Below are 27,148 nucleotides of genomic sequence, written 5' to 3'. Positions count from 1 at the left end.
TTTTATTTTTAAGTTCTTACATTCTTTCTGTTTCTCTTAATGTCATTCTGGCTTCAAAGGGTATAATTTTGAAATGATGAGTACTGTTGGACTTGTTAGTGTTTCTTCTTTTGTGTATATAATGTTTCAAGAACTGTTGATGGCTAAATGTCATTTTTATACTTTTTAGATTCATAACAGTTCAATTCCATTCAAAAACAATTAATAATATTATGTATCATAGAACTAGCTGTCATGTATCTTCTGGTGCATATGACGTATTGTTAGATATTTTAAGTTAAAAGTTCTGTATCCAGGCCAAGTTTAGAAAGATGAGGAGCAGACTGTTTTATAGACAAGCAGAAGGATACAGTAAATTTATGACAAAGCGTATTACCGTAACGTAACCATGCTTGGAAAACCGTGAGGCTTCTCAACTCAAAAAATAAACCAGTGGGCTTCCCTGGTGGCGCAGTGGTTGAGAGTCCGCCTGCCGATGCAGGGGACACGGGTTCGTGCCCCGGTCCGGGAGGATCCCACATGCTGCGGAGCGGCTGGACGCGTGAGCCATGGCCGCTGAACCCGCGCGTCCAGAGCCTGTGCTCCGCAAAGGGAGAGGCCACAGCAGTGAGAGGCCCGCATACCGCACAAAAAAATAAATAAATAAAGATAAACCAGTGATCAGTAGCCTATCTCAAACTTTTTTTTTTTTTTTTTTTTGCTTTATTTATATCTGGTTTCGTTCTGAAAACAGCAAGACAATCTGACAAGTCAAAGGAGAAGATATTACCACTAAAATACAAACCACTCCAGGCAGTTTTCCCAGATTCTTGAGGGAAGCTTTCTCCAGCTCAAACATATTGGCTCTTTGATTTTTCAGAACTTAAGCTGGGATGAAAGCTCTCCATAAAGGGTCATTGTTTTCAGAATGGAGCTCTCTGGGCTGGAAGGAAGCAGGGCTCTCAAGAATGATGTCAGGGGTGGTGGGAGGGGTGGGGGAGGGCCCGTGGCCAAGCCCCACTCAGGAAGTGTGGTTTTCCTACCTTCATCAGGCTCTTCCCTTGTCCACTGGGACTAGCTGAACATCAATGCCCTCTTCACAGAAGTGAGCCGCTTTGTGATTTGATCTTTGTCTTTGGAGATTTTTGGGACCCCTCCCCCCACACACACTGAGAGGGGCCTAGCGATGAGAATAGGTCTGTCCAGTCGAGGATTCTCCATATTATTTTCATAGAGGTCAGATTCAGCCTTTGCCATTCTTATGGTCTGTCCCAAATGGGCACTGGATATTTTCCTCTCGTTACACACCTTAAGAGCTTTGGTCTGCAAAGGTATAAGGGACGACTCTATGTTTATTCTAACAGTGTTTGTATCCTCAGGTATCAGAAGATGCCCCAGTGGGTAAACATGAGTCATGGTATCCCTTGTGGGGCCTTAAGCACAGCCAGTGTGCACCGGCCCACCATCGATGAGTTGTATGAATGAGGTGATAAGCAGCCCTTGTACATGGCGAACCTCCCAAATTCCAGTGGGCGGGGCTGGGCGGGGTGTCTCTGCTGGAGGGCTCCAGAACCATCTCTTTGTGACTCTACAGAAAGTCCTCTTGTTCCTACTTCAGTTCTTCTGGCCTTACTCAAGGCAGACAAAGTTCCTGCCTCTCTGTGAAGGGACTGCCTTTTCAGGAGCTCCAGAAACCCCTGGAAGTCTCCAGTGTAAGGTAGAAATGGAAACACGAGAGAACAGACCTCAGGGAGCTGGCGTAAGATTCCACGGCAGAAGAACCGTGTGGGAACACTTTGCTCCCGCTCACCTCAGACCTGTCTGGGAACCAGACGCTGAGCCAGCTGTGGATACCCAGCTGAGGAGTTCAGTTTCTAGACCAGAGACTTATAATTTGTTGTAATGTTCCCCCTCTCCCTTTGCTGTTGATATAGTGAGCCCCGCCCCAAACTCAAGGAGAAGCAGAGGAGAAGCTATTTAAAACTATGCTTATTATTCATTGACTCAGGACCACATCTGTTCAGTGTTATTTAGATTCTGAACAGTGAGGAAAACATTGTGGACCAAAGGTAAAACAAGTGTTTTAGCCCCTCTTTATTGATTTATTTTTCTTTTTGAAAATCAAGCATTTTTGGTCCTGGAAAGAACTCACAGAGATGATTCAGTTCAGTGGTTCTCAAAGTTCTAGAAATCTTTTGGAGGCCCTAATGGGGCAAGAGGGAGGCTGGTCCTTCCTCAAGACATTCTTGAGTTTTCCTGTTCTGTCTATTGGCCTAGTATTGGAGAAAAGCTTCTGCATGTCAACATAAGCCTGAAGTGCAACCTCCTTATTTTACAAAGGGGGAAACTGAGGTCCATGGGCCGGAAGGAACTTAAGATGGCAATTTTTGGATTGTTTCCCATTTCCTCTTTGGCAGTGTACCTGTAATATTTTCAGTGCTATTTTTGGATTCATATTCTTATCAGTTACCAGAGATTATTTCCCTGGAGTAAATTACTTGGACATTATTAGCAAGGGAATAGCATGCTGAACATTACACTCTGTCTTAAAGAGAAGAAAAGTTCCTATCTCCTGTTTGCATATCTGCACCTGTTTAAACCTTTCTATAGAAATGTCTGAAAGGTAAACAGTTGGTTTCGGAGCAGCTATAACGTGGTATTGTTTAACATGGCAGCTCATTGATGGTCGTCTTTAATTATGGCCGTGCTGTCAAGCCCTGAAGTCCCTGCTCTTTGTTGTCGATCCGATATGATGTTTGAGGTTTTCAAAGCTGCAGAGATGAAAGAAGCAACCATCAAATATTGCTCGTTCCAATGTGCTTAAGGAGGGAGGAGGGGACATTGCCCATGAGGGCTGCAGAGCCTGGGAGAGAACGCCATTGCCCTCTGCTTTTGATGACAACGTCGAGTGCAAAGCCCTGGTTTATTCTTTGTTTATGGTGGAGCAAACTGAAATGATTTATTCAGTAATGGTAAACAGGCGTGGGTTGTGGGTCGCGGGTTGCTGAGCTTCGTGCGGCTGGTGGGAACGCTGGCTGTCTCTTGCCACTAGCAGTTTGTACGTCAGAGATGTGAAGCTCAAGTGGCCCCGTCAAGGCTTTCTGGAACCTCTCCCCACCCCCTTCCATATCCTTTGTCTTCAGTATGCTAGAGCTGTGTGTACCTGGGCCCTAATCATGGGTTAGTCCCATTTCAGACCAAAGGCATTCATTTAGGCGGTAGCCTCTATCTGGCTCCTGTTACTGTTAAGGTGGATGTCACCATCTCTCTCCTATGAAGGCCTGTCCCTTTATATTTGTGGCTGCCAGATCAGTTCCCTGCTCCTGCAACTAGTTTCTTTTGTTGAAGGGCTGTCTCTTTAGAATCTATTCAATTTGTAAAGCCCCTCTGCCAGGTACTTTCCTGGCTGGGGGCTCACTTTTCTACCCCCCCCCTTTCCCTCACTTGAGAGGCAGTGTAGCCTAGTGCCTGATTGTGTGGACTCTGGGCCGGGCTGCTGGAATCTGACTCCTGGCCTTGTGACTTGTGACTAGTTCTGCAACTTGGGACCAGTCGACCACTCTGGGTTTCAGCGTCTTCACTGTAAGACAGTGATAACAGTAGCATCTATGTTGTGGAATTGTGAAGACTAAATGAGTTAATGTATAGGTAATAAGACACTTAGCACAGTGCCCAGTACCAGGTAAGTGCTATAAATATGTATTGCAAATTTATATGTAACACATACATACTATATAACTTATGCCATACCATAGATAACATATAATTTATTATAATGCCTTTGTACAAGAGTAAGCTTTGCTGACCCAGCTGGGAAGGGGGTGATAAACAGACCATTATTTGGTTCATTGATGGAGGGATCCACCAAATCCCCAGAGTGGAGACGAAGCCTGCATTTTTTTTGTTTTTGTTTTTTTTTGGTCCATTTCTTAAATGTTTCAAGTACTGCTCCCCTCCGTCTGCTCTGCAAGTGTACCAGCTGACTTTAATACTGGCCCACTAATTTGCGAACATCGGTGTTGCTGGAAGCCAGATCCTGTCTTAGTCACGGGAACTTTCCATCCTCTGTTTTCTCTGTAGTTGGTCAGTGACTGTGTGGTCAGTTTGGCACTGTGCTGATGGCCGTGCGGTTTACAGAAGTAGGATAAGACATAGTCCTGCATTCAGAGAGCTTTCCTTCTAATTGGAGGATCAAAATGAACACTCATGAAGCATTTAAGAGCAGAACTTAGCTGGTTAAAACGATTAGTCAGTCTATCTACTGTCTTGTAAGCCATCTCCAAGGATTCGACTAGTAGTATCTAAAAGGATGAACGAGAGAAAAGGGACGAAATGCTTGGGGGTCATTGAGGCCAGTGCTGCAGATCATGGTTTCATGTCATCTTAGCTTTCCTCTTGCCCCGGAAGGGAAGAAGTTCCAGATGGGAATAAGTTGGCCTGTCCAGAAACAAAACAAGTTCAGCTTTACCCAGTAAGTAGCTCCTATGATCATACCACTCAGCTGAACATGTATCTAGTGTCATTTAATCCTCATAGCCACCTGTAGAAAAGGTGGTGTTTATCCCCTTTTTCTAAAAGGTAAGAGAACTAGGGCTCTGTGATAAAAGGTGACATTCAAAGCATTGTAGCTGTTGAGTTTATGGAACTCAAAAATTGGGGCGTTTAACCCAAGTCAGTATGACTTGAAAACCTGGTGTTCTTTTTAGTTCTTTAAGAAAGGGGCAGTAGCTACTGTTTTCCTTGGTTCACTTTTGGATGAATGTAGCTGGAAAACATTCACATTTGACCCCTTTCTCTCTCTTCCCTGTCCCAATAAAAGCAAGAGCTAATTCATACTGGCCCACCACATTGTCCTCTGAGACCAGTAGAGAAAACAGCGATGTTATCAGCAAAGCCTCATGACACTCCCCAGGGAAAACAAGAAACCTCCCAAACAGTCATATCCAGGCCAAGCAAAGCTCTGGGAGAAATTCCTGGGACACTCAGAAAGAGCCACCTAAAAGGGCTTTTGAGCAAAAGTTGAACCCAAATGAAAACACTGCCTGTCAGCCCTGGGCTCGTAGTGTTTGGATTGCAGGATGAGGGTCCGAGGCTCGAAGTAGTGGCCAAGCCAGGCCGGGCTCTGCTGCTGTAACAAATCAAGCCTGAAGTCTCAGCGGCTTTAACCCTGCGAAGTTTTGTTCTGTGCTCGCCGTGTGTGCCCAGTGAGGGTTGGTGTGAGGGGAGCTCAGCTGGGCACGGTCCCTCAGGGATCTGGCTCTGACGTCTGGTGGCTGCATCACCTGGATCGTGATGCTTCCAAGGTTGCACGGGAGGTGGAGTGGGTTGAATACTGACCCCCCCCCCCCCAATTTCACGTCTACCTGGAACCTCAGAATGTGAGCTTATTTGGAAATAAGATCTTTGCAAGACAGAGAGGATTCTTTACTTAAGGATCTTGAGGGGATCCTAAGAAGCGCTGGATTTAGAGTGAGATTTAAACCCCTAAACCAGTGCCTATATAAGAGAAGGGAGAGGGAAAATTGGACACAGACATAGAGAGGGATGAAGGCCATGTGAAGACAGAGGCCGAGTTTGGAGTGATGGTGCCACAAACCAAGGAACGCTGAGAGTTGTCAGAGCTGGAAGAGGCAAGGAGGGATTCTCCCCTAGAGCCTTTGGAGGGAGTGTGACCCTGCTGACACCTTGATTTTGGACTTCTGGTGTCCATCAAGGTGAGAGAATAAATTCCCATTGTTTTAAGCCACCAAGTTTGTAGTAATTATTATAGAAAACTAGGAAACAAATACAGAAAATCTGCACTGAGATGTTTTTAACCCATTTAAAACTTATATCCCATTTTTCTTGTATTTACCAGAACCCAAGCTAACTGTAATGGAGGTTATGAATTGTTGTCTGTGTGCCCAGCAAGAGGAGAATGAAACAAGATTTGGTGAACACATAACATCATCCTTGCCTCACTTGTACTGGGGGTACATACAGGGAGCAAGGGGCAGAGGCTCGGAATAGAGACCTCCCCACTTTCTTTTTTGTTTTGTTTTTTTTTGTGGTATGCGGGCCTCTCACTATTGTGGCCTCTCCCGTTGCGGAGCACAGGCTCCGGACGCGCAGGCTCAGAGGCCATGGCTCACTGGCCCAGCCGCTCCGCCGCATGTGGGATCTTCCCGGACTGGGGCACGAACCCGCGTCCCCTGCATCGGCAGGCGGACTCTCAACCACTGTGCCACCAGGGAAGCCCGGACCTCCCCCACTTTTAGAGATGGTTTCAGGAGCTCTTGGGCAGTCCACAGGATCACTGCAGGTCAAAGCAGGTTAGCTGAGGGAGGCAAGGCAGGAAGCTGGAGAACAGAGCTCTCAACCCACAAGCGGGTGATCCATAGTTGCACCAGAGGCCATAGATATGCAACAGTAGGGTCAAGCAGGAAAGCAGGCACCCACACCAGTGAACTGGGTATGAAGAGCAGGTTCAGAGGCTAAACATGAACCTACAGGTGCTGCTCAGGGGGGCAGCTACTCATAGTGCAAGAAAGCAAGTAAGTCTACCTAGCTCTCCCTCCCACAGGTAGTGTTGGATCCCTCTTTCTCATTGCTGTCTCTCCAGTTTCTAGCACAGAGTGGAAACTGCAAACACAGCAAATGTTCATGTGTCCAGCCTTGCATCGGGGTGATGTTGCTAAACCATGGGCCGTATCACAGCAGTTTCAAGCTGAAACCTCCCCGTCACCTCAAGGAGTGAGTCTTAAATCTACAGGATGTCTTTTTCCCCCCCTTATTTATTTATTTATTTAAATGATACATTTTATCATTTTATTTGTGTTTATTTTCTAATGTAAGGATGGTTTTCCATCACAAAACTTATTAATGTAATTCACATTAAGGAAATCCATAGAATAGCTATTAGATGCAAAGGAAGTATTCAATAAAACTCAATAGCTATTCATGAGAAGAGTTTCTGGAAAATGATAAAATACATATAAAACCGACAGCAAATATCATATTTTATGATGAAACATTGAACGCATTAACTTCCCTTGTCCCTGCCGGAGCATGTGATCTCTCTTAGGCCTTTGTGCCTTTGCACCTAGCATTCTTTCCCCCGAATGACCTTTTTCTTCCTTTCCACCTGGTGAGGACTCGCTCACCCTTAAAGAGCCAGATCTAATATCGCCGTAGTGAAACCTTCTCCGAATCCCCCAGGTTTTCACACCCTCCCTTGTTGGCGTTCTCAGTATCCTCTGTACTTAGCTCAGATGATGCAGCGATATGGAAATCAGTTCTTTATTTGTCTGTTTGTTCCACCTGGCTGAATTTTGCTTTTTTCATTCACCTCCTCGCCCCAGTGCCCAGTTCATCGTAATCTCCAGTAAGTTTTTGTTATGGAGGAAACGTGAGGCTTCTAGTACTTCTGACACTTCTTCAAGACACAGCTGCAGAAGCGACGACTAGTGGTTCTAAGGGATAAAGGTGATGTCATGATTGTTGATAAATTTGCTGTTTGTTGATTTATTATTCACCACGAGAAATATAGATGGGAGAAATAAACAAGCAAAAAGATGGAAATGGAGAGCAACAGTAACAACTGCAAACGTTTCGGTACAGATTGAAAACGTACAGTGCTTTCTCATGAACGTGTTATGATTTGTTCTCATTGTAGCACAGTGAGGGAAGTGGGCTCTTAGGATTGCTCTCCTTTAAAGTGGAGGAAGTTGAGGTTCAACATGTAACTTAGCCAAAGCTTGCGCAGTTGTATGGGTAGTAATGGTCTATAGCCGGAGTCACAGCTTAGCCTGGTAACAGTACATCTTATGTTTTTCCCATACCCCTTCTGGACTACTTTGTCATACATACAAGTGAGCCAAAATGAGAAGAGGAGAAGAAAGGAGGGGGAAAGCAGCATAAGTAAGGGAACGTTGCTTTATTTAACACAATTTTTCATATCTGCAAGTAACTGTGCAAGGTAGACATTACCGTCTCCATTCTGCAGATAGGATAACAGAGGGCTGGGGAGGGAACAGTAACTTGCTCCAGGCCTCACAGCTAATAAGTAGCACGGGTTGGATTCAAACCCAGGTTTTCTCTGTCTTTGAAAACCTTTCCTATACTCTGCTGCCTGGGTCACTTGTTGGGCCTTAGGGCGACAGGGGAAAAGGTTCTGTCTGTGTCTCATCTGTCCCCCACCTTGCCACCTGTGGGAATTGGTCAGAGGTTCAGAGCTCCAGGGTTTTTGTTGTTGGTTTTTTTGGGGTTTTTTTTTTGATGCCCCGTCCCCCGTGAAGCACGTGAGACCCACACTTTGCATCTCGGCAAGATTTAAAAGGAATCACTGATGACCTGCTGAGGTATTTTCGTTTTGTTCCTGGAAATGATTAACCTTGAGGCTTTGTGATGGCTCTTGTCACAAATAGCCTTCCCTAAGCCATAATTTCCCCATTTCCCTTTAAGGTAATAGTTAGCATTTAAGCAATAAAAATAAGCAAAATAATCCTGCTGTGAGGATATGTTTACATTTTATATATATATGGTTGCTGACCAAGGAAGAACTCTACCTGAAATGAATTAGAAAACTGTGTTTTTTTAAAAGCTCAGTTTCTGTCTCTTACTGTCACTCTGTTTCTGTCAATCCCTGCCTCTTCCTTGTATTTTTTTTCTTCTTCTTTCTCCCTGGCAGATAGGATAAAATATTTCTGTTTTGTTTTTCGTAGGTGATTTTTCAGATGCTTCTTTCATTTTGTAGTCACTTAAATTCCCGTGAGATCAGTAATTTTAGCTAGAGGTCTCCAGGGATCATGTGATTTGGGACAGAGAGGGAGAGGATGTTTCTTCCTAGGGCTGGGAACTACACACTCCCAAACTCCTTTTTACTTTTAGTCTTTGCTGCCTGTGCAGTTCCAAGTAGGGTCAAGGTAACGCAAGGGCACTTTTAAGAAGAGAACTGGGGCGCAGCTACGAACAGATGTTCTTTGATAACTACTCAGGAAAGAGGATCTGGCTGAGAGACCCGTAGCTTTCACTCGCTGAGAACCTTTAGCCAGTGCCCACGCGTGTGTTTTAGTTTTATTCATTTCTCCCCGTTGCCCCCAGAGCCACGGCGTACCTGCTGTTGCTCTCAAGCCTCTTGCCAACAGTGGCATCTGCTCAGTGTAGCCATCAAGAATTTGAATGTCAATATCTTTGCCTTGAAATGAATGGAAAAGTATTTGTCACTCAGCGGCAATCATTCTTCAAATAAAAGGTTAGCCAGACAGGGCCCTTAATCAAAGAGTCGGTCTTTTCTGTCAGCAGTGCCTTTTAAATAGCAATGATGAAGGCTGGCTGTCAGGGTAGGACTTGATGGGCGAGATGATTGATCTGCATAAATCATTTTCTTTTAACATTGTCAGTGAAGAGTAAATTGGTGGGACATTTTGGGTATTAGCTGTGTTGAAATTAATATGCTGTATCCTAGGTGTGTCCTCATTCACGTAGCCTTCATGAAAGAAGGTAGAAATTAAAGAGAGGCTTTTCGGCGTGCATTGTTCTAACAACAAAGTTGCGCCATTCTTACTGCTGTGGTCATCAACTTGCGTGCTAAATTCGGAAGCTGAGTGTGTAGCACATTTTACAAGCTCCGAAAGGAACCTAGTTAATTTGGGAATTAGCTAGAGTCAATAGCATTTAACAACCAGTAAATCTGTAAAGACTCACAGCTCAGAAAAAAAAAAAAAAAAAAAATCTAAGAATCGTTTCTGGTTTTAAAGGATAGAGCCTCTCCTACCCAGCGTGCTGTCGCAGAAATAGCCTCAGCTTCAGATCAGGTTTTGGCTTGAATCTGCATGCCATCATTCCTTGGTGAGTCTCCTTGACCAGAGTACTTAACCTTTCTGAGTTTGTTTCTTCGTCTTTAAAAATGAGCTTGCTTTCATTACGGTTGGTAGGTTTGCTTTTGTATTAAGGACAGTGATGCAGGTGAAAGGACTGAGTGTACGACCTGGCACCTGGTGCAGAAGTGCTCGGTAACGTTAGTCTCTTCCCTTTTTTCTAGTCAAGCAAAACTCCCCAAATCTAGAACCCTGGCTGAGATGTCGATGTGAAGCAATGCCCACTTGGTCAAACTAAACAATAAGTTGCTCGTTTTGGGTCATTTCTGTGCTTGCTGGGATTTCTTATGACCATTTTAACATAAAAAGCATGTTTCAAGGGGACAAAAGAAATACTTAATTGCGGAATACTGAGAGTAGGGAGTGAGGTGGAAGGCATGGGGGAGAAATGTGGCCAAGAACACTTAGGGGGTTTTTCCTTACCGTTACTCTCTGGGTTATATGTCGGGGTTCGTATTATTCACCTTTGGAATGAGCAAGTAAAGCCTATGCAATATAGTGTTGGATTAAAAGCAGGGCTGATAGAGCCAAATTGTTGGGTCTAGATCCCACGTCTTCTACTTAATTGCTATTATGTGACTGCAGGCAAGATAATTAATTGCCCTCCTAAGCGTCAGTTTCCTCACCTCTGAAATGGGCATAGTAATAGTACCTATTTTACGGCATGTTAATATATTTAAAAAATCATGTAAAAGAGTACCTGACATGTACATGTTTACTATGGTTACTTTGAATGAATGAATGATTGGTCAGTTAAGGAAGGTAGATATCGTTAAAATTCAAGTGGGCCAAAAGTATCAAAGGAAGAAACATATTTCAGTATAGAAGTCCAAGATAAAGGTAGGCTGGAGTGAAATATTTGCTTCATTTTGGAGAAAATTCCCTATTGGAGGAATTTAGGGCCAGGATGATTCTAGACATACCGTGTTGTAGCTGGGCAGTAAGTGTTGTTAGAATGACCCACTGGCAGCCCTGTTCTGTTCTCCCTTTTCCCACTGTAGGAGTGAAATCGGATTGAGATGGTCTTATGGTCAAAACTAACACGGGAGAGGATGTTTTGCTGGTTTAATTTTTTTTTTTAGATGATATTAAATATGTAACTCGTTGAGACATGGGTTTTATAGGCTCTTCTGGGAATTAGTCTGCTTGCTGTCTTGAGTGGGAGGCTAAGGGAACACCGTCTGTTTACCCAGGTTCTCCACGTGCCTCCTATGATGGTGAAACACATGTCAATTTCTGCCAGTGGGCACGTGGCATGGACTTGTAGGAGCCTCTGTAACACACGTGCGCTGTGCACCTCTGTAAATGAACAGGTGTTGCCAGAAGAGTACCTTTTTCGCTTGGACATTTGAGATACCTCCATTCTTCGAGATTTGCAATTTTTTCTCAGGCCTGTTTTTAGCTGACGTGATTAGTTGTATTTGGGCCTTTTGTGTCTTTTTATTTTTACCATCTTTTCCGTTTATTTCATTTTGAGCTTTAGGTTTCTTCCTGCATAGTGAGAGAAGTTGCTACAAGATAATCCCATAGTGAGAGAAGTTGCTACAAGATAATCCCAGAGAAATTTTCACGGACACTGATGGTTCGGTGGAAGAGTCCTCAGACGGGTCTGGAGGTAGCAAAGGTCTCCCCGTTCTTGGGTGGGGCAGGGATGCAGATCTGAGATCTCTCCAGTCTCAGCTCTTGGATAATGCTACATTAAGCACTCAGCATGGGTCATCGTGTTGCTTTTCGGAGGACATTGTGAAACCGTTGTTTATCTCCTCCAGGGGCATGATGGCTATGGTGAGAATTTCTAGAAAACCTTCTCTGCTGCTTTGGCCTGCAGTGCTTGTGGGTTGCAGAAGTGATGAAATCGTTCCTTAGACTCCTTCCTGATTCGGTCTGTATTAGACGAAGCACAGCCTATGTTACCTAACTGGCTACTTCATGGAGTCCAGCCATATTGGGTGTGATATTCTGCCCAAGATTAATTTCCTGTAGTGAAGATCTGAAACACGGTGTTGAAGAGCCCCTCTAATGTTTCTTTTATAGCAATCTATCAAAACGATAGATATTTAGCCTTCTTTATTGGATATGAAACATTAACTTAAAGCCCGTGCTGCTTTCTGTTTTAGATACCAATATCCATCTCATGTTTCTCGCTGTAAGCATCTCTTACTCTTGCCCTCCATTCATCAAGCACTGTGAAAAGTCTGCCACCACCTCCCAGGTGACACATGTCATAGACTTAGCCTTAGGTCATGGTTATCTGACACCTTGGACACCTGACCAAGCCTGGCCCTGACCCTGACCCTGCTTGGACCTTTGTGGAATCCACTTCACTGAATTTGTGAAATGCTGGAAGAGAGGTATCTTAGCCCAGGGGGCAGCCTCATTAGTTCCCAGTTGATTATTACCTTTTTTTTTTCAGTTAGGAGCTGATGTGTCTTAGAAAAGCCTGAGCTGCTTTTCCTCCTAACACTTTCCCGTTTCTGATAGCGTGAAAAACGTGGATTTTCATAATTTCCAACGAGTAAGAGGAATCCATTGCTTAGCCTCTGGGGGCTCCCTGTTGTCCAGGTGCACTTAGTTTGGTGTTTGAGGCCATAGAACAAATGCCCGGGCACCTAATTGGTACACATTTAATGTTTGTCAAATTTATGAATGAAAAGAATGGACGTTTTTCATTTTCCTGCTTCATCATTGTTACCCATGAATTCAGTATTATTCTGTCCTCTTCCCCAGTTTTTTTCTTTTGACGACTTTTATTATTCACTGGAAATGTATGTTGAACACCCATTGTTTGCCACTTTCCCTTATGGAATACATTTTTTCTAATTTTTTGTTTTTCTGGCTCAAATGATGTCTATCCTTCAGAGCCCAGCTGAAGACCCGTATCATACACATATCATATGTGTATTCTCTCTGTGATTTTTCCATTGCTCTTTTTTCTTTTCTGAAGTCTTAACCATTACAAATTCAGTGTACATTCGCTGTACATCCAAAGCTGGAACGTTAAATGGAGTTTCTGTAGATATTTTGATCTACTCACAGCTTGTCCTTCTTTTAGATTGCAGTATCTTTAAAACAGGAACCTAAGCTTAGCCCCTCTTTCATGGCACACACCTTCCTCTTGGGCATCAAGGGTATATGTAGAGCTAGTGGCTTGACATGGCCGACAACCATGCATATTCTCAACGGACTTTGCAGTTACTCTGTGTAAGACAAGGCAGAAGAATCACACAATGATTGACTTTGCACTGTGTCTCTCACACTGTAATCTTTGTGACCACCTAGGGAGTGTGATCATGGAGACCCCGTTAGATTGTGCTCTCGCCAGGGACTTTACTAACCACGAGATTGCTGTGTGCAGCCCTCCCTAACAGTAACTTTGGGCCCAGAGACTCAAGTGGTTCCCCGTTTTCTTGCTCCATCTGATGCTTGGTGGTTCAGTACTCTGTCTTGTGCTTCCTTGTTAGCATTTCTGGGGTCCCCTCAACTGGGACACCTTCCTCGTGGAGCCCTGCCGTTTGAGCCGGGAGGTGGAGTCTTGCTGCTTCCCCTCTCCGTGGGAAGGGGAAGCAGCAAGGTACATACCTATCCCAGGCTTCACGGGAGCTTTCCTGGATTGGAGACATCAGCCTCCAATGCTCCTGTGCTTTCCCCATCGCCTGTTGTGTGTCTCACCCAACGCTTATCTCAAGAGGCCTTTGAATCTTATTTGGCCAGAAATCTTTTTGGCAGTTTGTAAACTTTGTTGGATTTCAGTCTATCCCTTTTATTTTCAAGACATGCCCACATTGCTGATTTGTGTGCCAGGCCTGTGATTTCCCCCGGTCTCGCTTTTTCCACCTGGCTGTGATCCATGGGTACTGTTGCAAGAATTGACAACCTGAAACACTTATTAAGGGCCCAACCACTAGACTCTTGAAAGAAATTTTTTTTGGTCTTGTTTTGTTTGCAAATAATACTGAAATAAAACATTTTCATTATAAAAGGTACACGTAATAGAAATGTGAAAGCAGAGTCTGAGGATCTCTGTATTAGTTAGGTAGCATGTAACAGAAAACCAAAAGCAACAGTGGTTTTAAAATAGGAGTTTCACTTTTTTTTCCTGTGAGAAAAGCACAGAGGTAAGCAGGCCAAGGCTGTTACTTTTTAGCTTCATGAGGTCAGGAGAGACAAGGCTTCTCCTTTGTTTCTGTACCTTCTTTCTGCACCACCATCAATCTCTAAGTCGCTTCGTGACTCAGAGTAGCTGCTGGAGTTCCAGTCATGTCTGACTTACAAGCAGGATGGAGAAAGAATGGAAGAGGAAAAGAAAAAGCATGTGCCGGCCGTCTGTCCCACTTGTAAGGAAGGACAAATAGCCAGTCATGTGCTGGAGCTGGTTCATCCTTGGTTGTGAGAATTGATACATTCTCAGGAGCTTCTGTGAGCCAATTGATCTCAACTTGGTAGCTTGAAGTTGGCCATAGTGGGAAAATTTACACCACAGAAGTTAGTGTAAGAAAGAGCTGGTTGTTAGACATATATCGGTACATACCTATCGCTGGCTGAAGGGCAGACTGGGAATGAAGTCTTAGTTGGGTGCACTGCCACCCTGAATAAAATCAGGGTTTTGTTATTAAAGAAGAAGGGGGAATGTATAATGGGTAAGCAAAGCCCGCTTTGCCACCTTCCCCCGACTTTGTATGGAATTCCCCAGTTCCATAGCATGGGTCTGCTTTCCTGTTGAGGTTGTTTACTCTTTTCTCCTTTATAAATTATGCAGTAGTAAACATTTTTTGGCATATATATGTGTGTGTGTATGTATGTTTTTCTGCACGTGGGCTAGTGGTGTAGGTGATAGTTCCTTTGAGGTGGATTTGCTGGGTCACAGGATGTGCACACTGCTTATTTACCTGTTTACAAAGAGTGCTGTTTCCTCCTGTGACAGTGTAGGGTGAAGAACATGACTTTGGAACCAGACACACAGGGTGTGAACACTCATTCTGACCCTTCCTAGCTGTGTGGCTCTGGCCAATTTACTTAACCTCTCTAGGCCTCCATTTTTCTCCCGTAAAATGGGGGGATAGAATCTGCTTCGGTAGGGGTTGTTTGACATTGAAATGAGATCATGACTACAAAACACTTAGAGCAGAGCCTGGCCGCTGGTAAACCCACAATAAATGGTAACTAGGGGCCTTTGCACGTGGAGAGATGTGCTTATACCGATGTAAAACATAGAGAAGAATGAAAACATGAGAGCAGGTCTTGAACGTTAAAGCTGAGATCATTATGAGTTGTAGGGGTCAGCATCAGATAGGGAAGAAGTGGATGTTTAATACACAGATCGGAAAATTATTTCACTGACTTAAGGGGCAGCAGTAGGCTTAATTGATGGTTGGAAAAACCTCAGAATAAATCAACCATGTCTCCAATTCATAAGTGCACATCATAAATATGTTTAAATTTTTATTTAAAATTAATAAAATAAAATAAAATTTTATTTAAAATCATCTTTACTACTACTTAGCTTTAAATTTCTTTGGCACATCAGATGCTCGAGTTGTGGAACTTGACAAAAATCAACATAAATGTTCTTTTTCTCCCCCAACCATATTGAACATCTCACAGATGTGTATTTAAGAATTTATTATGAACATGCAAATATGGATGTCCCCAAGGCCCATTCTTTGATTTTCAAACTGCTGTTGCTATGTTTCGAATTGTTGATTAATACAGGTCTTTGCTCTGACACAAACATGTCTGACTTCAGGGCCACTGAGAGCAGCATTGAGAAGAAAGGGGAAGCCACAGCCTGATGTTCATAGGGTTGGACACTGCTTGAGGATGGGAGTTGCTTTGGGAAAATGGCAGCAGGCAACCAAATCTATGAGGTGGTTAAGGATGGGCCTCGCACAGAGCTTTGCCCATGGTAGGTTCTCAGTAAGTCTTTGCTAACTTAAAGAGACAGAATATGTGGAGAGTAAACAGTCCCGATGAAAAACAAATTATTTCACACTGGTGTAGAATCTTGGCACTGTCAACATTTTGGGCTGGACAGTTCTTGTTGTGGCGACTGTTCTGTGCACTGTACGGTATTTGCAGCATCTCCGGCCTCTCGCCACTAGGTGACAGGAGCATGGCCCTCCCCAAGTTGTGATCACAAAAAAGGTCTCCAGACATTGCTAAATGTCTCCAGGTGGGGGTGGGGAGTGGAGGGCAAAATCGCCTCAAGGTGAGAACCACTGGGCTAGAAGAAAGGATTAAACAAATATCAGTAGCTATTACTAAATTATTAAACGGTAGGTGTGTGACAGAAGTTTAACTCATTTACTACTTGCAGGTGTCGCTGAAATCATTTTCGCAGGAGGGAGAGGTGGAAAGAGGTTAAGAACATGGCTCAAGGTTGGGCAGAGGGGGTCTGGTTCCAAACGGGATGTTCTTTTGCTTGTACCCTTCTCCCTCCAAATAGAGTCTGACTTACACATCAAGTACCACAGGAACTCCTGCTGGTCCTCTTCTTGGTGCTAAAGGCTCAGACCTCACTTCCTGATGAAAACACTGCCAAATGCACTGTTTGCAAAGAATCCTGGACTGCTTATGCGGGGGTCATTGATTTGGTTTGGTTTTTTGTTTTGCAGAGAATGTGGACTGGGCTGTTCCCCAGTGAAGGGCCAATGATTAACAAAGGGATGTGTAGTCTTCTTAGCTTTTCAAGGGCTGCGAGTCTCCAGAGAGAACTCTAACGGGGTCCAAGGGGAGTTTCCTTTGGAAGGGAATTAACCAAGAACCGTGATATCTTCCGTGGGTAAGGTGCCTTTTGCCATGATGGTTGTTGGGGATATTTAGTAAACCAGGTGGCGTTTTCTTCTGAGGAATACTAAGGCTAGCTATTTGCCTGTATGATCTTCTTGTGATTAATTTACTTGATTGTAAACTCTGGTGCAAGCAGAAGGGGCTTCGTTTTGAGCCATAGGTACTGATTCTTTGAGATGCATTGTGGGAGAAGAGCCTTACACCTTCTACCATTTGGTGAGACACTGGGTCATAGAGGAGAATTTGGGGATGTGCAGCTAATTATTAGAATTATCAGTAAAAATGATAACCTCTTACAACCACATGGGAATAGTGCACTAGATTGCTTTCTTAATAGAGTTGGGACAGGTTGGGGGGAGTCAGGAAGTGAAGGAATAAAACTATTGTTAATTTCTCCCCCCTTTTCCCCTCTTTTTATACCACCAAGAGAATATAAACCAATAAAAGAACTAAATGTTGGCAATCCATAAAATTCTATAGTGGTAATAAAGAAAAACGGAAACTATATTGATATACAACCAAATGAGATAATTATCATTATTTTTTAATAAAGCCATTTATCATCAATAAATACCAAGGGGGATAGGAAGAATTACAAGCACAACAATGCCATCTTCCATAATTATAGCGATTAACAATTTAAAGCATAGTTACGTGAGGAAGGAAGAACTTTTAGGAAAGCTTTGTGCTGTTCTCTGCGCAGCGAAGTCAGATTCTCACATTTCCGAATAGTCAGGATTCTGTTTGTGTTCCTGAATGGATAGATGCTTGTCCCAACTTAGATTAGCTCATTTTCTAATGATCTGTAATTTGGACCCCTCCTTTCTCTCCATTTCTAAGTTGGCCAGCAGCCCTGGAGGAAAGGCTGGGATCCAGGAAAAGGTATATATGGTAATTTTCTATCCACTTCCTAAATGTCACTAGTCAAGAGGACCTTATTTAGCAGAAAGGTTGCTTTTGAGGAATCCAGGGTCTCCTTTATCTCATTTGAGCAAACCCTGATTTAAGGAGCTGCTCTTGCCTAAATATCTATGATCCAGGCCCTGGGGGTACAGGAAGGAATAAGATTTTTTTTTTTTTTTTGCTGCCGAGCCCCTTACCTTCTCAAAGGAAAATGGACCTGTCTGCTCTCAGGGTTGAGATGCAGGGTAGTGGAGTCGTTAAGAGTGTGCCTTGAAGACACCAGCCGTATCCCAGCTCTCCCATTCACCACCTGTGGGACCTTGTATAAATTAAGTCACGTCCCTATGCCTCATGGTCCTTATCTATAAAACAGAGATGATACTAGCACCTATCTATAGGTGGTTTTGAAGACTAAATGAATTGATATATGAAGGCTGGCACCTGGTGAGTATTATGTAAGTTAGGTGTCATCGAACTCTATGGGGTAAGTTAACTACTGTGATTAAATACCTTGGGTCTGGTGCTGGAGCAGCTGTTTGGGCTGTTTGGTAGTTTGGATCTGATGCAAGAGTAGTCAAGTTCTCTCTGACTGATGGTCACAAAATGCTCTGGACAAGATAACGACTGTGCTGAGTCTTAAAGGGTGCGAATAGCAGGAGAGGGTATTGCACACAGTGGAAACCACAGGAGCCTAAAGAATGGATGGAATCCCAAAATGGTATGATATGCCTAGGTAATTATAAGCCGTATTCCAGCATGACAAAAAATGGAACCAGTGGCAGAAAGGGATGAGGCTGCCGGGCATCAGAGGTTTGGCAGAGTGTGGGTGGCAGAGTGTGGGTTGCAGAGTCTTGACTTTTTCTTGAGGACTGTAACCCCTGTTGAAGCATATTAAATGTGAAGGTGATGGTTTGTCAAATTTGCCATCTAGATCCATCATGAGGGCAGAAAGCAGTGCTGGGTTGCTCTAAGCAGTGAGATGGGAGCCAGAGGGAAGGGTCAGAGGCAACTTTTGGAATTTCCAGGATTAGGACTTCCACCCAGTAGGACAATATTTCAGCAGAGTTACGCGTGCTTTTTTGGAAGTCAACACCTGGACTGATTGAGTCTTAGGTTAATCGTGGCAGAGTCTTTAGTGCTGTTTGGCAAATATCCCAGTCTTTCTCCACCTCCAGGCACGTGTATAAACAAATGGTAGGATTGTATTTTCTGGTCCTCTTGTGAGAGAGGAGTCATGCGAAGAGTTCTGGCCCAGGAGTTGTAAGGAAAAGTGATGGGTTACTTTGGAGCCAGATCATTTAATTGCTGGTGTAAGATCCTTCAGAGCCTGCTTATTTCCCTTGCCACAGTGACTAGCATCATCCCAGATAGTGTGTTCCAATCAGCCTGGTCCCACAGTGAGGATGACATGGAGCAGAACTCCCAGCTGACTCCTGCTTAAGCGTGGAGCATGAGTGAGGAATAAACCTTTATGGTTTTAAGCCAGGAGTCAAAAAGCAAACTTTGTAAAGAGCCAGATAGAAAATATATTAGGCTTTCAGATTGCAGGCAGTCTTTTGTCCATTTTAAAATTGCGTTATATGTCTTTATTATTGTTATAAGTATTCTTTATGTATTGTAGGTACAATTCCTGTATCCGGTATATAATTTTCTCAGATATTGTTTCCCAGTCTGAGTCTTGTCTTCTAAATTTTCGTAATGGTATGTTTTGAAGTGCGAAAGTTTTTAATATGGATAAAGTACAATAGATCAGTTTTTTGCTCTTACCGTTAATGCTTTCGGTGTTACATATAAGGAAACTTTGCCTAACTCAAGGTTGTGAATATCTTCTCCTGGGTTTATAAATTTTATTAATACTTTAAAAGAACCAGGTTTTGGCTTTGTTCATATTCTCTCTTGTTAGTCGTTTTTATTTCACTGATTCCCGCTCTTTTTACATGTTTTGGTGTTTTTTTCTAGCTTATTAATGTGGAAACATTAGATCATGGTTTTAAACTACTTTTCTAATACAAGTGTTTAAAACTATAAATAATCTTCTTGGGCATTCCTTTAGCGGCATCCATTAGATTATGATATATTGTATTTTACTAACATGCCACTGAAAATATTTTCACGTTTTCCTTGTATTTTCTTCTTTAATCCATGATTTTTTAGAGGTGAGTTGTTTAGTTTTCAATTATTTTAGATTTTCTAGATATCTTAATTTTTATTGAGTTCTAACATCTGTTGTTCTCAGAGAATCTACTCTTTAAGATTTCACTATTTGGAAATCTATTGAGACATTTTATGGCTCGGCACATGGTCTATCTTCATAAATAATACCTTGCGTACTTGCGAACAATGTGTATTCTGCAGCTCTTGGATATTGTGTCCTATAAATATCAATTAGAACAAGTTGTTCAGTAGTGTGTTCAAATCTACATCTTTACTGGATTCTGTATTGTCGTGTGGTTCTATCAGTTGCTGAGAGAGGGGTTATTAATTTTCCACCCATGATTGTGGATTTCCCCATTTAGATCTGTCTAGTTTTTGCATCATCTGTTTTGAAGCTTTGTATTTAAGTGCACACACACTTAGGATTTGTATGTCTCCTGATAGCCTGACCCTTTAATCATTATGAAACAGTCCTTTTAAAATCTCTAGTAGTACTCTTTGTCTTGAGGTTTACTTTGTCTGATATTCATGTAGCCATGGCAGCTTTTTAATACTTGTTTTTTCCAGAGTATATATTTTTCCATCCTTTCACTTTCAACATTTTTGTGCATTTATATTATTATCACATCCCTGTAGATAGCATTCAGTTGAGCCTTGATGTTTTATTCAGTTCAGTGATCTTTTCCTTTTAATCGTAGTGTTTAACCATTTGCATCTCGTCTAATTATTGATGAATTTGGGCTTAAGTCTACCATTTTGTAAGGTATTTTCTATTTGTCCCCTCTGTGTTTACATTTTTTGTTCTTTTTTTGCCTTCTTTTAGGTAAGTGGAATACTTTTTAGTATTATATTTTAATTCCTCTTGTAGCTTTTTAACTATTTTCTTTTCAATCTTTCTTCTAGAGATGAGATTTTGCATCCTCAGTTTTGCCTACTTCTCCACAGCCTACTCAGAGTTAAAACTGTACAATCTCATATAAATGTAACAACTTCACAATAGTTTAATTCCATTCCGTTTACCTCCCTCTGATTTTTTGGTGCTATTTTGTCCTACGTTTTGCATCTATATGAAAAACCCCATGATACATTTTTATAATTTTTGTATTAAATTGTCAGGTTGCATTTAAAGAGATGAAGAAACAAGATAACTTACATATAAATATTTACCATTTCATATACTGTAGGTATGTTTCCGTCTGGTAACACTTCTGTTCAGTGTTAATAGAAGCATAATTTAGTGCAGTGAAGGTCAGCTGGTAATGAATTCTCTCAGTATTCATTTATCTGTAAAAATCTTTATTTTTTTTCATTGTTGAAGGATGTTTTTGTTGCATACAGAATGCTGGATTGATGGTTTATTTTTTCTTTCAGTGTTTTAAAGATTGTTTGATTGACTTCTGACATTTGCTGTTTCTAGTAACAAGTCAGCTATCAATTGTTTTGTTGTCTTCTGAATTAAATGTCTTTGTCCTTTAGACACTTTTAAAACTTTCTTTTTATCTTTTATTATTAGAACCTTGGTGTAGTTTTATTTGTATTCATTCAGCTTTGAGTTTATGAAGGCTTTTTGATCAGTCTGTTGTTGTTTTCTCACAGATTTGGGGAATTCTTGCCCATTATTTATTCAAATACTGTTTTTGCCTCATTCTCTCTTCTCAGGTTTTGGGATCCAATTACACATATATTAGACCACTTGATATTGTTCCATATTTGACTGGGGCTCAGATCACTTGTTTTAACTTTTCTTCTGTTTTTCAGATTGGATAAATATTATGGATCTTCAAATATTATTGGTCTTTATTCAAGTTGAATGGTCCTTTTCCCCCCATAGCATTTCCACCTGCTGTTAAGACCATTGAGTAATTTTTCTTTTTTTAGATGCCTTACTTCTGTAATTGAATTTAATTTGGTTATTTCTTTGTAGTTTAAAACTTTATGTTGAAATTCCCCCATTTGTTTGCTGATTTTGACCCTCTTTGAATTCCTTGAAAATATTTATAAAGCTTTTTTAAAGTCCTTGTTTGTTTATTCAAACATTTGGAGTATCTCAGGGTCTGTTTTTCTTGCCTGATTTTTCTTTTGACTCTGAGTCACATTTTTACCTGGGTGTAGTAGTTTTGTTTTTTGTGTGTTTGTTTTTTTACTGTATACAAGACACTGTGTTAATGTATTGCAAAGATTCTGGATTCTTTTATCTTCCTATGAAAAGTGTTGGTTTTGTTCTAGGTTGACTTTTGTGCTTACGTTGCTGGCTGATAACCTTAAACTTGGGAAGGCTTCTTTTTATATCTTCTTAGGGCATTCTGTTTCAATTTTGCTATTGCTTTTAGTGCAAAATCATAATCCTGGGGCATAGTCTGTACTTCTAAGTGTTTCCCTTCAAGGTTTTTGTTATAAAGCCCAAGATATTGACCAAGTCCCTTTGCCTTGTCAGAGTTACAACACTGAACTCTGACTTCCTTGTGGTGGACAACTTATGAAGTATCTAGGACCTTTTTCAGCCTTTCACCTGTTAGTTTCTGCCAGGCTACTTGGACTTCCCCTGTGAACCCCCAGTTCAGGAATAAGCTAGGGATTTGTGAAGACGTGTATGCAGGTTTCCTACCTCTGTAAATCCTCTGTTCTGGGGTTTCCCTTTATAATTTCCAACCACTTGGACAACGCTGATCTCTGGCTTTTTAAGCCAGTGAGTTTACAGATTTCTTCTTGAGTTCTAGCTGCTTTGTGCAGTGCAGACTGCAAAATGGCTTCAAGGGAAAGGCCATTTAAACATAGATATCACCCGATACGGTTCACTTCTTTATTAATAAAGGTCATTGAATTTATCCATTTTCTGCCTGCTCTGGGAGCTCTCCAATGCCTTCAGTTAATTTTTGCTTATGTTTTCCTCAGAGTTTATAATTTTTATCTGTGGGAGAGTTTGTCTGATACAGTTTACTTCATTATTACCAGAACAGGAACTCCTACAAATAGCCTTCTTATATTCTTCTATAAGGCTGAAAATAAGGCTAACAGTAAGAATGAGCTTTGGGGTTCTTTTCAACTCTTCTCTTTTTTGTGATTTGGGATATTTTGATTACGTAAACCCCTTCCAGTGAGCATGGTTCTTCAACTGGGAACCTGCCTTACCTCCCCTCTATTTTTTGTGGTGGATGTCTTCTGATAAGAGTGACCTCCTTGTTTATTGGGGGAAGTCTCCAGCCATGCTTTCTAAAGATGCTTGGATTTAAGTGGTCCAACCTTTGACTGCTGTTATCACTGATTTTTAATTTTATTTTTTTCTTGGACATCTGGATGTGTTCATTCATCAGATGGTCACTCATTATGGATTGAGAGCCTATCGTGTATGAAGCACAGTTCTAGGTGCCATATTTCAGTGTTGAATAAAACAAAGTCACCATTTCCTGAAGCTTCCTTTATAGTTGGAAGAAGCAAACAGTAAACAAATAGTAAACAACTGTCAGCTTGTGATCAGTGTTATGAAGACAGTGGGGTTCAGTCAAGAGCTAGTGAGCATATCTGTGGGTGTGGTTTACTTAAGACAGCATGTAAGAACTCTCTGGTGTGGGAAATACTTGCACTGAGAGTGGAAGAATGAGAAAAAGCCTCCCATGGGAAGATTTAAGGGACGAGCACTCCAGGCAGAGGGAACAGCAAATGCGAAGCCCTGAGCAGGAGTGTGATTGATGACCTAGGAGGGCAACCAGCAGACCTGTGGGCTGGAGTGAAGTTGACATTTGGGGTCCTTAGAAGCCGTAGTGAGTACTTTGGTATTTGCTCTGGGTGAGGTAGGAAATATTGGATCGTTTTGTATAGAGAAATAATGTAATTAGCTTTTGTCTTAGACTCTAGGGGGATAAGACGAGAAGCAGGGAGACCAGCTACAGGGCTACTGTGACCAGTGACAGATGTTGAGGATTGATTTGGGTCAAACAGAATTGTTTGCTAAGAGCTTCCTGTGTGCTCTGTGTGATGCTACCCACCTAATCAGTTGTGTTCCACATCTCCTCCTTGCCCTGGCAGGGATCAAATCTTGTAGAACCTCCCACTACATAGAAAACTACACATGATAAGGAAGGAAACTTGACGAGGGAAGGCAGCCCTAGCATGAAGCTTTGGGCGTGGTGAAATATTTGATTATCTGTGCATATAGCCACATACCTCGCTGGGTAAGTCATTGCAAATGTCATCTGGCTAATGTCCACTAATGATTAGTTAATTATAAGGCTGCCATTTCTGACCCTGGTCTGACAGCTGGTTTACTTTACTGAAGGCAATGTCTTTGGTAGAGTTTCTTTATCACATTTTTTTTTTAAAGTGATAGCTTCAAGAACAAAGAAGTTTAAGTACACTCTATCAAATAAGAGAACTAAGTCCAGAACCTGGCACTTAGTAAATGTTTAATAAATGTTACTTGAAATTAGATTTACTGTTTTGTTTGATTAAAAAAAACAACGCACCAATTTAATATAGTAAGAGCCCCCAGAGAGAGCACCAATAATCAGTTAAATAAATAGTGTATTAGATTGAAACTAGAAGTAGCACCTCACGTGCATTTCTTAATTTGGTAATTACTTAAGTTACTGGCGCTCCTGTCTAGATGTGTGCATTTATGTGTATATTTTCCCAGCTCCTTTACTTCTGCCTTCTGGTTCTCCCCTTCTCCTTCCTTCCCCTGCACATTCCCCCTTCCCCTCCCCCTATCATTTATGGAGGACTACCAAGCATACTGGTCACTGTTCCTGGCACTTGGTGCACAGAGACTTCCTGCAGCCTTTGGTTTCATGCAGTCGTTGAGAGCATAGCTAGAGAGTCAGACCCATTGGGTTCTAACGTAGCCTGTGAGCTGTGCGATCAGAGGTGTTTTATGAAACCTCTCCAAGACTCAGTTTACTTGTCTGTAAAATGGAGACAGTGCTGTTCTCAGGGTATGAATGAGAGGGTGTAAGGTCACTTAGCTTAGTACCCTGTAACATACTCCCCAGGTCTCATGATCATGCCCACCGCCCCCCCATCCCCGCCCCATGTATGAGGAAACAGAGACCCTGGGAAATCCCATGACTTGCCCAGGGACACACAGTACCATTCAGGCCCACCTATCACCTGCTCTTGTTAAAAGGGAACAGGCAGATATAGCTGGGTGCTGCTAGGCCAGCATGAGTGGCAGCATAGCGTGGTGTGTAAGAGCACAGCTTCAGTGGGTGCAGATTCCAGCCCTACTGCTTACTAGCTGTGTGCCCTCGGGCTAGTTTATGTAACCTCTCTCTGCCTCATTTTCCTCACCTTTGAAATGGGGCTAAGGATGCCACCTTGCCTAGAGCTGCATGGAGGATTAAATGAGATCCTATGTGCAGAGTACTTGGAGCAGCATAGAAGCATTGCCTGTTAATAGTGACGTTGATTGTGAAACGTAACTGAGCGTTGCTAAGAGGTGGTCTTTCCAGCAGCACCCAGTCCAAGTGCCCACTTCCTCTGTGGTGGGCTCAGACACCCCCAGCCCAGCATGCGGTCTCATTTTTGTTTGATCAGGGCACACTTCTTTCCCCGGCGGCCCCGTCACCACCTTCCTCGCGGCTCGTGCTGCCTCTCCCTGTGTTCTGGTCTGCCATCTGCTGACCCATTTGCCGCTCCCGTCAGGTCAGAGATAGCAGGGCCTTCGCGGGGTGCCCAGGCAGCATGTCATGTCCCAGCGCTGTTGTACATCTTGTTTCATAGATATTTTGCTGTAATGTTCTGTGACCTTTTCCATTGAGTGAGGTAGTTGGAGAGGCACTCAGTAAGGGAAAATTGAGCTGTTTTATTCCTCCCCAAGGAGGCTCCTGTTTCCTTTCCACCATTCATTTGAAAGCTATCATTTTCTTGATTTTATAGCTGAAAAACACCATTGATTCAGTGGGTGTTAGATGCTAAGAGTTCTCCTATTGACATGCCTATTGACAGTTTTCAGTATATTCTGTGTCTAATTATCACTCTCAGCTAAATGATACACCTTGTGGACTTGAGCGATGGAGTCGATAGCTCTCACCACGTTGTTCAACCGTGCCTATTGAGCCTGGTGTCACGGCGATGTGATTTATGTGATCAGAAAGAAAATTTCTGTTGGTGTGCTGCATAATTAAAACAAGTGCGGAGTGACTGGTGACAAAAAATCAGGTCTGCCGATGTCGTCCCCAAATGAGGAGAGATTTCTGTGGTAAGCAGCTGCAACAGTGAGGAATCTCTCTTGGCATCTTGTGCTGTGCAATTTTCAAGGGTTTGATTTTCCTCCCAGCCCCAGCTGAGGATTCCTCCTCTCCTCTGTCCTGTCTCCTTGCGTTCGAAGTCCCAGGATGTGGGTGCTCTTGTTCTTCAGGCCTGGGGCCCTGGGGCTTGCTCTGGGAGGGGCTTACTGTTGGTGTGTGTGTGTTTTGGGGCGAGGCTGTTCATAGAGTTGAGGCAGGCAGAAGCCCCCTCTCAGGAGTAGGGAAGGTGGCTGGTTTAAAAAAAATCTCGTCCTTTGTGTCAGCCGGTTTGAGTTTCTTAGGTTCAGAGTAAAGGTTGAGAATATGCCATTTTCCCTGTGCGTGAGCCAAGTGGTCCCTGCCTGTGAATAGCGTGTTCTGAGGGGAGCTGATGGGGGGTCTTGCCGGCCCCAGGCAGGGAAGCTGGGGAAGTGTAGGAGGCTGACAGGAGGTGAAGCTGGCCTGTGGTAAGGAAAAAACTCTGGTGGGAAACGAAGTCCCCTCATCTTGTACTACATTTTTAGCGATGCTCTTCATAAATGCCCTTCATGGGGTCTCACTAGACAAGAACTTAATTTCTCCAGTGCTGGTTTTGGTACGTTTTCTATGAGGCCAAGTGTCTAGTTATTTAGCCCCTGTGGACCTCAGTTTTCTCATCTGCAAAATGAACCAGGGGTCCCTTTTAGCGCTGAAGCACTGAGGCTTAGTGAGTTAGGGGCTTGAAGTAAGGGTTGGAGAATTTACAGTTGTTAATCTGAGTCATTCCTGGAGGAATTCACTGGCAAGGTCACCGTTGGCCAGAAATAAGATGTACGCAGTTTACCTAAGATGCATGGCCCCTATTTCATACAGGACTAAAGGACGCTTTAAGATGAAAACGTATCATAGTGAGACATGTAAGGATGAGTGTGAATGGAACATCTGAGTCAAGAGGAAGGGTAGGCATTTCCAGGCGCCTGAGTCGGCAGTAAATTTGGCCTGGTGGCCAGCAAAAGTCGCGAGTAGAATTGGACTTGGGTGTTGGTGGGCGGTCAGGGCCATGCAGAGGGGTCAGGAATCGGGTATCGGGGTAGCTGAGCCGGCGACGAGAGGGACTTGTGAGGTCACTGATTCAAGCCAGGTTACTTTCCTGGCAGCCAGAGAGGCCTTGTGTGATTTCTATCCCCATCAATTCTTACTTAATGAACCTCTGTATGTGGTGCTTTTGCAATTCAGATTTTTAGAATGAGAGTGAGAGAAAGGGAAAGA

The 27,148-nt window shown here is 42.8% G+C and overlaps 1 protein-coding gene across 1 annotated transcript in view; it reads left to right on the top strand.

Moving 5' to 3' along the window:
* The first annotated feature begins 8,954 nt into the window (after positions 1–8,954).
* Positions 8,955–27,148, top strand: part of LRMDA (leucine rich melanocyte differentiation associated) — a 775,121-nt gene continuing 756,927 nt past the window's right edge. The window contains exon 1 of the mRNA XM_007467480.1: positions 8,955–9,211. Coding sequence (XP_007467542.1) covers positions 9,165–9,211 — 47 coding nt within the window. The 5' untranslated portion in view covers positions 8,955–9,164. The remainder of the gene's footprint in view (positions 9,212–27,148) is intronic.

This window comes from Lipotes vexillifer, unplaced genomic scaffold (assembly GCF_000442215.2).
Source record: "Lipotes vexillifer unplaced genomic scaffold, Lipotes_vexillifer_v1.1 scaffold865, whole genome shotgun sequence".
In the NCBI taxonomy this organism is placed as follows: domain Eukaryota; kingdom Metazoa; phylum Chordata; class Mammalia; order Artiodactyla; family Lipotidae; genus Lipotes; species Lipotes vexillifer.
Note: the sequence above shows the minus strand (reverse complement) of the source record. Positions and strands in the feature narration are given on the sequence as shown.